The sequence below is a fragment of the Gopherus flavomarginatus genome, chromosome 17, assembly GCF_025201925.1.
Source record: "Gopherus flavomarginatus isolate rGopFla2 chromosome 17, rGopFla2.mat.asm, whole genome shotgun sequence".
Taxonomy (NCBI): domain Eukaryota; kingdom Metazoa; phylum Chordata; order Testudines; family Testudinidae; genus Gopherus; species Gopherus flavomarginatus.
The window spans coordinates 6321589-6334861 of NC_066633.1; the positions used below are offsets into that span (position 1 = coordinate 6321589).

The 13273-nt window shown below is 48.7% G+C and overlaps 1 protein-coding gene across 11 annotated transcripts in view; it reads left to right on the forward strand.

The window, feature by feature from the left end:
• Window positions 1-13273, forward strand: part of GPSM1 (G protein signaling modulator 1) — a 146564-nt gene that overhangs the window by 64412 nt on the left and 68879 nt on the right. For all 11 annotated transcript variants that reach the window (XM_050926970.1, XM_050926961.1, XM_050926963.1 and 8 more), the window contains 2 exons: window positions 1885-1993; window positions 7236-7350. In XM_050926970.1, the coding sequence (XP_050782927.1) occupies window positions 1885-1993; window positions 7236-7350 (224 nt within the window). The remainder of the gene's footprint in view (window positions 1-1884; window positions 1994-7235; window positions 7351-13273) is intronic.

The following is a 13273-nucleotide window of genomic DNA, read 5'->3' on the forward strand; positions in this document are numbered from 1 at the left end:
GGAGCATGGACATTAAACTGGAGCCTGCATATTTCTAGGCATTTTCTGTCTGATCAGAAATCAAGAAGCCCCATCGGGGTAGATGCCGGTTCTGATGGCTCGCTGGGAGATGGAGATGGGATATTCTGCGTTTAGGCTGATGCTAGCAAAAGCAGCACAGAAGCAAAACCTAGGGAACACGTGTTTCTCAAACACAGGCTGAACAATACAAAGGTGATACTTTCCTGTGTGGGGCTGGGCGCAGTCTTTATGGGAGGCTGGTGAGCCCTAGAGATCTTCTGGCCTCCCTGGGAGCTGGCCCTGAGGAGAGGAGAGCAGAGCAGGGAGGGGTTACTTCAAAGGAAATACTTAAATGTGGGAGTTGGGGGGATGATGTTTAACCCTAAAAAGTGAATCACAATCTCCTTAAAAAAACAAAACAAAATACTGAAAATTAAAACCCTCTAGTAGCCCATCCTCTGACAGTGTCTTCCTCATGAACAGGTTTAGGGGGGCTCCATAGGTCCCCCCGCCTGCACCCCTGGAGTAGCATGGGGTTCCACTCCATGGTACATAACAGGCACCTGTCCTTTTACTACACAAGCCATTGGGTTAGTTGTGCGCTAGTGGGCAGTCTCTCTAGCACTCCCTGGCTCACAAGAGCTGAGGGCTGGCGCTAGGGCATTCTCAGTGCAGGGAGGCCTTCCCTTGCTTCTCCGACAGCCGGATGACCCTCAGGTCCTGGGGTAAAGCTCACCGCTTTCTCGGTTCATGCCTGAAGTGCGGTGGTCTGTGAAAAGCTGCACCCTGGAGGAGGAGGTAACTGAGATTATTGTCGGCTGCTGCAGTGCCTGTGTGTGGCCCATGGGGCCGCCCACTGAAAGGCCCGTGCTGTGTGCAGGTTGCATTGTTGCTGTATTTGATCCATGCTAGGTTCCTGCTTATTCATCCCTGGCCCATGAGCAAACGGGGCTGCTCTTAGATGCCCTGTCACTGTTGCTGTGGGAATGTATGTGCACAGTGAAGGGGTTAATCGCCGAGGGTAGCAAGGGAGCTTTCAGTGACAGCAGCTGAACATCTGGTGGTGTTTGGAAGATGATGACAGCCACGGCTGTGTTCTGCTGGATGGGGGACCCCCAGAGTGATTGTCAGTTTCCCACCCCTCTGCTCTCTGGGGGAATGGGAGTGCTGCAGGGGCAGCTGCTCGCCCCAGGACGAGGAAAAGTCTGGCAAGGGGGAAAAATGATTTGGTGACTGGACAGAAAAAATCAAGGTGGTTTTTGAGTGGTTAAAACCAGTCTCAGGAAGGAAGGAATTCTCAAAAGGCCATTTTATCCACAAGGAACTTAAAATAAATCCCCCTCTTGACTGTTGACCCTGCACCCAGTGGGTCAGATCCCCCACCAGCGTAAATCAATGAAGCTCTATTGCGGTTAATGGGCTACACTGATTTACATCACTGATTACCTGGACCAGGCTTTTTAATGGCTAGAGCCATTTTTTCGCCAGGGCCTGTGATTTCTCTGCTCACGTCAGCTATCCCAGCTGCTTGCCTTCACAAAGGGGGGTGTGCCCTCATTCTGCACAGCCAGCTTGCACGCGCGCCTTGTAAGTGTGCAGCCACTTTTCCAGGTGCAGCGAGATGCCGTGCAAATAACTGCTCTATAAGACACGGAGTGAAATCCCGACCCTATTGATATTAATGGGAGCTTTGCCAGTGACGTCAATAGAATCAGGATTTCACCCGTAGGCTTGATTACGTGTGCAAAAGTGGACATAGAAATCGGCATGGAAACAGGGCTTTTGAGGCTTCCAAGGAGAGACCAGAAACATACAGACCCTGAAATGGCCAGTTGTTGCTGCGTCTCACAGAACACCTATGGATGATGATTTCCTGTTTTGCAGAGTGGGAGAAGGAAGAGCCTGCTGGAGTCTAGGAAATGCCTATGTCTCTCTTGGGAACCATGACCAAGCCCTGCGCTTTGCAAGGAAACATCTTGAAATCTCCCAAGAGGTAAGAGGAACTGGTCCGGGTCAGGGTGAACCAGATCTCCCTGCTGGGAGGAAGACGTGGATTATGCTAATAAGACACACTGAGGCAGTTCTTCTCCAGTCTTGAAAGCTTCCATCGTGTGCAGTGCTTGGTTTTTATGTGCTATCTTTGAGAATTGCAAACCGAGGCTGGAAAAATCTCATCACAGGAGACCTCCCCCAGCTGTGTCTTAATGTTGCTAATAGAGTTACCGTAGCTGGCTAACTCGGCCCTGGTTTGCAAATTGCTTGCTCGGCATGGTTTTTGGGGGTGTTTGCCAAGGCAAAGAGGAAAGGGTGGGCCCCACTTTCCAAGCTGTTCTGCACTGTTGGGCTCCAGCTAGCATGGAGGAGCCTAAATACAACATGTGTCTGGCCACTTAGGAGAACACCCGCATTTGAGGCCTGGGCTGAGCTCAGAGAGCACGTTGCTGACTCAGAGCCCAGTCCTGTTTTGTAGAGGATCAGGGGGTCTGAAGAGATGGGCGATGGCTTTTCTCTTCAGATGCAATGTGAGGCCACATCTCTGGGTGAGTGGAAACATTGTTCTACCCAGGGCTGGCAGCTCCCTGGGGCACCATAAGGAACGTGATCGAGAAAGGAGCAGGGAAAGTTTCTGAGTAAAGATGGGAAAAAATAAGAGCTATCCCCCTTGTGACCCGGGGTGCGTGGGGCAGCCCTCTCTAAAAATGCCATGGGCAGGGCAGGCTGCAAAAGGGGGAGCAGAGACTCTGAAAACTGGTAATAAACGCTGAAGTTACCAACCAGTCACAGACTGTGCTTTTCATCTCCCACACTGGTCATCAAGTTAAACAAAAAAAAAAGAAATCACCCAGCCCCCTTATCACATTCCAGTTCTCTGGCTCCCAATCAGCACCTAAGTCCAGTACAATGAGAAGTTATTTAAAAAACTCTGCCCACTATACAAAATGTTCTTCTGAATCCCACACCGCCAGGTCAATATTAGCTTGGATCTTACCCAAAATCCCACACTCCTAGCCAGTCCTTCAGTGCCTAAAATTAAAGGTTTATTATAAAGAAAGAAGAAGAAGAGAGCTGACAAATGATAAAGCACTCGGATACGTACAGAGATTTCAAAGTCCACGTTCTTGGCAGCGCTGGTGAGTTTGCTGGCTTGAAAGTCCCTCTGGAACATCCACAGCTTGGACAGGTCATTCAGTCCTTCGTTCAGAGCTTCGTTTGGGAGAAGTTACTCCAGAGGTAAGAAGCAGAAATGAAGACAAAATGAAGCTGCTGCAGCTGCCTTTTATAGTCTTTTTGCCATGTGGCTTGTACTTCCTGTGTCCCAAATACAAGCTTCCCCGCACATGGCCTGGAAAAGCCTTGGAGTTCTCTGTCCACAGGCATACCACATGCCTTGCTGACTCAATAGGTGTATCCCTTATTTCCTTTCAGTGGGTTCATTGTACCACTGACGACCCTTGATGGGCCATTGAACAGGCTGATGCCAGTCTGTGTGAGGGAGTCACCCAGAAACACAGCACAGGTTTTGAAACCCAGACATACTTTACGTATCTATAACTTACAGTTCAAAGGTGATACAAACATGTAAATAAGATTATCATACTGGGAAAATCATAACATTTTCACAGATACCTGACATGGCATATCTGGTCAGGTTCCTCACAATTTTATAATATTGGTATCACCAGTATCATAAAGTGCCTCCCATATTCCATACAGTGTCACACCTCTTGTGTCACAGTGTTGGATTCTAGAACCAAACCACTTTTTAAAATGTTAAGTTACCTTTCTCCTCCCAATCCTGTTTTTGCTCTTGCTCAGGTGCCTCTAGGTTCAGATTGGAAGGGCCTGAATCGCCCCATGTGGCTCTTATCACCATATTTCTGGCTTAGATGTGCTGGAAAGTCCCTTAGAAGCCAGTTCTCCTGAGCCTTCCATCCAGGTTTGCAAACAGAGGCCTGGCTGGGGCAGAGAAGCAAGTCAGACCTTGGTTGCATTTCCGACCCAAAGCCAGACAGGCGTCACTCATCTTTTAAGGACGGCATTGGCACCTCTTGTCTTGAGTGGCTCAAACCGCTGCCAGGGAAATAACTGTAAAATACCATCTGCAAGCCTAAAATGGTGTGCCGTTATTTTTATGTTTATATAATAGTGCCTCTTGAGGCACAGATAACCGAAAGCGTCAGCACAAGGTAGTTGCTAATCCAGTGGTAGCCAAAGCAACCATATAACTACCCCAGAAAACACTGTCCTCTGTCCACAAACGTTGGATGCCTTCGAACTCAGGGCAAACCCCACAGGTGGCATCAGTGAAGTTTCACCACTTTGCCCTCAATCTGAGCGTGGCTCATAGCCTGAAGTCCAAGCCAGTGGGGTTTTTGACACGTTGCTTTTCCTATATATATTATCAAGCTAGCTACCCGAGTCCAAACCCCGGAGCTGCATTTAAACGTGTTCAAACCTCGCTTGTATCGATTTGAGCTAAATCAATGTAAGTGAGAGCAAAACCAGTTTAAGTGCGTCTCCATTAGGGTTTTGCACTGATGTAACTAGATCAGTTTTAAGTGATCTAGTTATATGGATTCAACTTTTCTGATATAGACAAAACCAAAGGCTTTTCAGGTGGCTTAGAAATCTAGACAGCAAGACTGCTTCATTGTTTACCCTTTGCAGCCTGATCTGCGGAAATCAGCCATGGTCCCTTTAAAGCCTTCCCCAGTTGACAACATCTCCCTTTTGAAGCATTAATTGAAACCACCATTTATAAGTGCTTTGTACATTCTCCTGCCTCTGTTAGCTTGGCTAAATCTGGGGGTAGGGCTAACACACCAGCCTAATTATACACTTAATTATACTTGTCAGCCATTCAGAAGAAGTATTGTTTGTTTGGCCCTGTTCATTTTAGAACAAATTGACTTTTCGGCTTTCGGTTGGAGTCTTCCAGCGTGGCACTGATTACTCACAGCCAGATGGAGGCTCAGCTGTTGGCACTGCAGATGAACGGGGATGGGAGGACAGAAACAATAGCAGCCTTGACTGCTCCTGGAGGTGGCGGGGGAAGCCTTTGTGGGCTGATGGCTTTGATTACAGGGTAGTGTTGGAAGAGGGTTACTCATGGCAGGTGGCTAATAAACTCCCCCATGTTGCTAAATATGGAGTGGTGCTGAAAAATCATGTCCATTTCAGGGATACGGGGGGAGGGCACACATTAATTTCTAGCATTCGTCTGCTCTTAGGGAGTGAAGAACCAGATTAGGGACATAAATTGCTCCAAGATAGGCAGAGCAAGGGATGTAAATACAAAAAAAAAGTGTGGACCACGTCCTAACTTTCAGACCCTGCCCAGGAACACCTTTCCATATCTTTGTTCGCAGCAAAGTGGCACCTCTGTTATGGGAGATCCAGGATTAGGATTGAAATCTCTGTCCCCATATTCCCCCTGCAGGACCTCTGTGTTTTGATAGGTGCCCACGAGCAGTCCGAATTTCTCTGTCGGATATTAATTCTTCCTTTAAGGTCATCTGAAACAAGTGGGAACCATCTAAACATTTCATAGATGATAATATTTAATAAATAATAAGGTTTGTTCCTTTAAAGAGACAAAAGCACATGGCGGCTTATTAACTTAACTGGGGTAAATAACCCAGCACTTAGTTATTCTATAGTAAAAATAAAACAAATTTATGAATAGGGCATAGGATAGGTGATGCTAAGTAATGGGAATAAAGTTAGAAAGGGTTACAAGCAAATAAAAGTGAAAACATGCATCTAAAACTTAATCTAGCAAGGTACAGGCTTTGTTCCAGATGGCTTTTCTCATCAGTCACTCTTCTTCCCAGCCTTGGCTGACTTCCTCTCAGTCAGGACCTTCCGTAGACGTACAAGGTACTGGCTTCCCTTGTCTTCCTAGGTGCAAGTTCTTTGCCTAAGCAGGCTTCTCGTCTATATTCACGTACCGGACACTTCATTCCCACCCCTGTGGTTAAAGGTCCCATCTTTCTCAGCTTGCAAGAGCTGTGTTCCCTTGTGGTTGTCTAGTGACAGATGCCAAAGGTGGCTTCTTTCCTTGCTTATATATTCCTGAATTCAGTGACTTAGTTTCAAGAGGCAGGGTGGCTTCAGACTGTTTCTCCCTTACTGGAGGCTTCCCAACCCCTTGTACGTAAATGGTGCTTCCATTGTTTTGATTCCACCATGCTTAATTTACCTAGGAGACAGGTAAATAGCTGGTTTCTCTCCTGTCTGGGCAGGGAACCTGTTTCTCCCTGCTTGGCCACGGACTTTAAAGCACAATATCGTCAAGTATCCCTGTTTCCTCATATAGTATTAATACAAACATTTCATAAGGATGTTACTCACCAGCGTGTCATTAACTTTCAGAAAAGACCTCTTCTGGGGCAGTTTGTTCTGGGATATCACTAGGGGAGAACATAAAACCCAAGGATCTGCTCCTGAATGGAATTTTTCTAGACCAGGGGTCGGCAACCTTTCAGAAGTGGTGTGCCGGGTCTTCATTTATTCACTCTAATGTAAGGTTTCACGTGCCAGTCATACATCTTAATGTTTTTAGAAGGTCTCTTTCTAGAAGTCTATAATATAGAACTAAACTGTTGTTGTATATAAAGTAAATAAAGTTTTTAAAATGTTTAAGAAGCTTCATTTAAAATTAAATTAAAATGCAGAGCCCCCCGGGCCGGTGGCCAGGACCCAGGCAGTGTGAGTGAGGCTGAAGATCAGCTTGCGTGCCTCAGGTTGCCTACTCCTCTCCTAGAGCATCCAACTCTGGTTTAGTACTGACCCAGGCATATCCAAGCCCCACAGATGCACTGTCCATTCAGCTGCTCAGGCTTGCTCAACAGTACGAAGGTAGAAGTTAGAATGACGTAATCTGCCTTACACTGACCTGGTTGTGCATGAGTCTACACTTAAATTTGTCCCCCACTGATGTAAATGCCCTACTAAGGTGTTGCAGTAACATCACTTCCCTGAGTGGCTTTGAGCCACAGTCAACGTCCTGGGGTTGATGCAGCGTGAGTGTAGACACTGCTTTATTTATGTTGACCATCACAGTCCTCCAGCATCTGTCCCACAATGCCTTATACTGATGGAGTGATGGCACACAGTGTGTCCGTAATGCAGTGTCGCCTGAGTGTGCCAGGGCTTTCTGAATCTGCACAGGGTTCACAGGCCCACGGCACATTGCCCTTTCAACAGCTCCCTTGCTGGTCTTGGCTTTGCAGATCGGGGATTGGAATGGGGAGCTGACGGCTCGAATGAACGTGGCCCAGCTGAAGTCAGCCCTTGGCGATGAGGATGGGGATGCAACCCATCATTCCACCGGCTACGAAGCGCAAGGTAAGTCTCAGGAACTGTGTCTCTTTGGGTACATCTGCACTGCAGCTGGGAGCGTGCCTCCCAGCCCCAGCAACACACACACTAGCACCACTTGAGCTAGCTGGCTAAAAGTAGCAGTGTGGACATGGCGGCACTGGCTAGCTGCCCAAGCCCACTCGACCCCTTCCGAGCTCAGGCAGCAAGTCCGAGTCACTGCTGGTGCCATAACATCCACAGTGCTTTTAGCGCGCTAGCTGGAGTGGAGCTGGGGCAAGTCTGTCTACCCAGGCGGGGAGGCTTGCTCTCCGCTACATTGTACCTATATCCCCTTACTTCCCCACAGTCCCCTATCCTTGAAATAAGACAGGCTGGCATTCCTGACCTCTTGCTCTGTTCACGTGTCTTTGGAGCTGCTAGTTCTCTTGCATGTAGATTTCGTGCGGAATCGTTTTCTGCTGTGCCACGTGGGCGGGAAGTAGTGCCAGTGGTGTGAGTGAGTGCAGAGTCCTTATTAGGTGCCATGCTCTGCACAAGTGTGTACATGGGCCAAGGTGCAGGGTGGTGCAGAACTGGGCTCCAGGGAGCAGAGAGATGCAGATTAACGGCATCGCTATGAAATCTTCTCGTGATGGGCAGCAAACCCACTACTTCCTCTCCAGCAACACTCTGCTGAGCTCCGGATGCCTCTCTGACTGCTCTGGGTGACAACGCACATCTCCAAAGGGTGGTAACTGCTTGTTTGGCTGTCTGACCACTCATGGGCGCCCCAGAAAGGAGCCTCCAGCAAGCCCTTGCATTGGTCTGCAGTGAGTGACATGCCTTAGCATCCCAGGGCCTGACTCATCCCTGAAAGCTCCACAGGCATTTCCCTAGTTCCTAACAGAAAAGGCAAGATGTTCCATGACTTTGTTGCAGTGGACAAAAGAGCTTTGATTTCCCCCACCTCCCCAACACACACACACTGTGCCCTGGACAAGGATGTAGCAGAGCGGAGCCCTGCAAATCCCTTGCCAATTTGGGGGTGGGGCAGATCGAGGGAGGAGAGCGATGTGGAGAAAGGCAATTCCATTTCACGGAGGATTTTGATGTTTCAACTTTGCTTTCGTTCCAATTAGGAATATAACCAAAAAAAAATTAAAATTCTCTGTCAAAGGGAAAGCCCTGGGGTCTGCGATCATAGACCCTGGAAATGACTCCGGGGCACTCTGCCTAGCTGGTTGACCTTTGGCCACAGGACCTGGAATTCCCTGTCCCAGGGACTGCAGACTCTGGAATCCTGGTTTCCCTGTAGCCTGGCAGGTGGGTTGCCGAAGAGTTAGACAGCGGAACCGGCAGGACACTGGGCAGCTGGGTCTGTCGCAATCCTGCCTGGCTTTCCTGAGACTTCATCAAAATCAAACAGTCTCCGTGGAAGGTTTTGGTTTCAACGAATAGGGAAATTTGGATGAAAACCCATTTGGTCCTACCTGTTCTAACCAGCTCTCTTCACCACTGCTCTGGGATTTCCATTCTTTGGAAGTGGGGCAGCCACCACTTAGCATGGTGGCAGTGGGCTGGCTGACCCCACATAGCCTGTGTTTGTAGCTAGATTCCATATCTTATCCCAGTCTCACCATTCCCAGGCCCCTGTGGGTGAGGGGGAAAACACGGCATGTCACCAAATGGTGCCCTGCAGTTCTTGGCTGGAAGGATGTGCTTGCAGCGTGCGTGTTCTTGGAGAGCACAATGAAAACAGGCCCTCAGCATGCCGAAAACCAGTGTCAAAGTACCCCCAGAATAATTCATGTCTAGCGATGCTGAATACTCATAGACTCATAAATTTAAGGTCAGAAGGGATCATTATGATCATCTAGTCTGACCTCCTGCACAACGCAGGCCACAGAATCTCACCCACCCACTCCTGTAACAAACCCCTAACCTATGTCTGAGTTACTGAAGTCCTCAAATCGTGGTTTAAAGACCTCAAGGTGCAGAGAATCCTCCAGCAAGTGACCCATGCCCCATGCTGCAGAGGAAGGCGAAAAACCTCCAGGGCCTCTGCCAATTTTCCCTGGAGGAAAATTCCTTCCCGACCCCAAATATAGCGATCAGCTAAACCCTGAGCATGTGGGCAAAACTCACCAGCCAGCACCCAGGAAAGAATTCTCTGTAGTAACTCAGATCCCACCCCATCTAACATCCCATCACAGACCATTGGGCATATTTGCCTGCTAAAATAATCAAAGATCAATTAATTGCCAAAATTAGGCTATCCCATCATACCATCCCCCTCATGGCCTCTCTTACACCAATACCTTACATGCATCAGACAGATCTCGTTTCTCCCCATAGATGCATTAGCGTCCGGGAGGCTGTTGGTTAGTTAAATTTGACCTTATTAAGGCTGACACTTTTCTCTTGCGTTGGTTATTTTGTTGTCGGCAGCAGATTGAAAGAGGATCTCACAGTGGTCTGAGTGTGTTTCTGAAATGAAATTAGCCATCCCTGTTTGCATTGCTTGTTGATTTTGAAGGTGTAGCCTGGAGTTGAAATACCAAAGGCCTTTCCAGAGGATTCATTCCACTTGAGCTGTAAATGCTTTCCGCCAGGCTCAGGCCCTGTGCTGCAGCGGGAGCTGAGCTGAGCTCTCTCAAAGCTAGTTTGGAATGCTGCAGCTGTACCAACCATGCAATCGGCCTCATTTTGCAAGGCTGTCCTTCCACGTCTCTGTTCGTCAATTAGCTCGTGTCCTCCATTGTTTGTGACACCTCAGTAGAAGCCTCCTCCCTTTGGCAGATGTTTTTGTTTTGAATGGCAGCAGGAATTAACCTAGAAGTTGGATTTGCTTCCTTGTTTTTTGGTTCTACAACAGCTGAGTGTGGCTGAAAAGTGCCTGTGTGCCCATCTGAGGCACAATGTTTATCCACACAGCAGACCCAGCAGGGCAAGATGCCCCCACGTGGTGTGGCTAAGTTGCCTCGGCCCTGTTCTAATCTGTCTTCTAGTGCGATGGAGCTCTTGGGGGCTGAGTGTGTTTGATAATCCCAGCTGGTGGGCAGGCAGCCAGCTGAGGGGGCTCCCACTGTATAACAAGGATTGTCTATGTGGGGAAACTGACAGGCAGAACTACGCATTGGATGCTGGTTATCTGCAATCCCGATAAAGGCTGCTTTCGGTCACTGGCGACGCCAGCCCAGGAGCCGATCCCGTCCCACTCACTTTAACGTTAATAGGATTTAGATACTGGCAGCTGCCGTGCTATTGATTGACATCCCAGTAGCCCCTGCTCCCTGTGGCAAGCCCTGACCACAGGCAGGTTTGCAGAGCTGCAACCAGGGAAGGAAGTGCTGTGATGTGCTGAGCGTGGTCCCTGGTGCCAGGGCAGAGTGCAGCCGGGAGAGGGCAAGGAAAGGAACCATGAATCCCCAGGACTCCCCTCCCCACTGCCACCTTCCCTCCAACCTGCAGCACCAGATGCCAGCCAGGGCTCCCCAGTTGCCTCCTGTGCAGGCGGCGCCCCCTGCTGTCGTCTCAGGCACAGGCCTTTGGCTTACTGGAAACTTTTGGATAATAGCAGCATCTTTCTGGCAACCGAGGTTGCTAATACGCTGTATTAGTCTAATTATACTGCTGTGGCTCTGGCGGTGCAGCTCCCTGGGCGACGCACTGATCTGGAAGAAAAGCGACCTTTTTTTCCCATGTTGCGTTGGAAGCGGTTTAAGCTATGTGGGGGAAAATGTCACTTTATTCCAAAATTGCGTCCACATGGAGAGAGATGTATAATTAGAGCTCTGGAGTTCAGCTGATCTGTTTCCCCATGTAGACAGGAAGATCGGAGCTGGGGCCTCAGTACTTGGTGCTGTTCACTCCTCCTCCCCCCAGACCTGCCTCCCTGATAGGATTCCACCACATGCTGGTTCCCAAGTGACTGGAGCTGAGCTGAGCATGGAGGAAGATGGGGCTTCTCACCAGGGAGAGACACATGGGGTGGCGTGCTTCCCCTCCCAGCATCCAGAAACTGTTCCCACTCCCTGGCACCATGCCCCTAGCTCCCCAGTCCTCAAGACCTCAAACCCCAGGAGATCAGCCAGTGCTGGGAGGGTTAAGCCTTTTGCAGGGCTAAAGAGAGATGGGGGAGGGGAAGGTTGATAATTGAAACTAATTATTATGTAAAGGAGTGAATTGGAGAGGGGCAGCAAATCTTAGGCACATCAACCTTACCATTGTCCACTCCAAGCCCAAGGCTAGTGCTGGGCTGGGTTTGCATCCAAAGCCAGATTTCATTTCCCTCTTTGACCTGAGCACGTTTATGAGTGACTGAAAGCAATGCAGGTCTACGTGCCTAATTATCACAGAGCGAGAGAGTGGCTGCGTTAATCAGCCATCACTGTTTGTTTGAGGCTTTGATAGGTTATAATGACCTCATTCATCAGCGGTGCCAGTGATCGGGTTTCCAGGGTCAGGTTTGTTCCAAAGAGAAGGACAAAATGTTCTTAAAAAAATAAATAAATTAGTAAAAAAAGCAACCCACGAAAGGAAGCTCGGGAGTGAGAGGGAGTGAACGGTGGGCCTGTGGCAAACATCAGAGCTTTCCTTAACGAACTATGGCCTGCCAGGGAGAGACTTCACCACAGCTTCTCGGGCATGTCCGAGAGGAGAGGTAAATACTGCCCTTTCTTTCAGTGAAGGGGCAATTTCTGAAGCATGGCTTCTTGGCATCTTTTACCAGAAGCTGAGTGCAGTGTGATTGGGGGGTGGGGCTTATGGATTTTCCAGCATGTTGGAGATTATCTGGCAACAGTTTACTGATACAGACCAATTTCTACTGTGGGAGAAAAAAGCCAGAATTTTTTTCACCCGAGTTGGAAAATTTGGTATTGGTCCAATGTCTCAGTGCTCTTCTCCTCCCGCTCACAGGACAGCATTGATCAGTCAGCCGAATCTTTATTTTCCTGCTCACTGCAGCTTTCCTGATTGGATAAACCATTCTTCCTCACCTCCTTTTAAAGCAGAAATTGTAGCTTCTCTAGATGTTGTGTTAAAAAGCTGCCATGTTCTACCCCAGATGTAGCTGCATTTCAGCAGTGGATGAAATGATCACCTAACCTAGGCCTGAGTTAGGACTTTCAGTGAAGCCCCAACCCACCCTTGGGTTTTGTCCTTTGCTACAGGTTTTTCACAGCTGTATTCCTCTGTGGAACAGATGCATATTTGTCTTTGTACCCATGGAAACAACTATAGGACATGGGCTGTTACTAAAACATGTATTTGCACTGTGTAAGAATGAGCTTTTACTTCAAGAGAGACAAGGAAATGCTCAGATTTGTTAGGGTAAATGTTAATGATGCCACAGCATGAGTGCCTTTGCAGTGACCCTGTGTGTGATTACGGGGTGTGTGTGTGTGTGTGTGTGTGTGTGTGTCACAATAGTTGTGTGTGTATAATAAGAGAAGATGCCCTTGTAGTTCAGGCACAGGAATTAGAGTACAGACTCCTGGGTTCTGTCCCTGGCTCTTAGGGTAGATCTACTCTGCAACTAGACACCAGTGGCTAGCCCGTTCGTGCCAGCAGACTCAGGCTAAAGGGCTGTTTAGTTGTGGTGTAGACGTTCAGGTCTGGGCTGCAGCTGGGACCCTCCTACCTTGCATGGTCCTACAAGGCAGGCTCCAGCCCAAGCCTGAACAGCTACACTGTAATTATGCAGCCCCTTAGCCCGAGCCTCATGAGTCCAATCAGCAGGCCCGGGCCAGCCAGGGGTTTTTAATTTCAATGTATCCATAGCCTTAGATTAACTCCCTCCCCACATGAATTTGCTGAAGTCACTGATGCACAGGGGAGGTTAATCCTGCTCCTCTGCTTCGCAAGGGAGCAGTGAGGTTCAGTTAATGGTTGCAAGGCACGTTACTGGGTGACTCTGATGGTCCCAATGTGTAATAAAAGCATGGTTACCATTCATAGCAGCAAT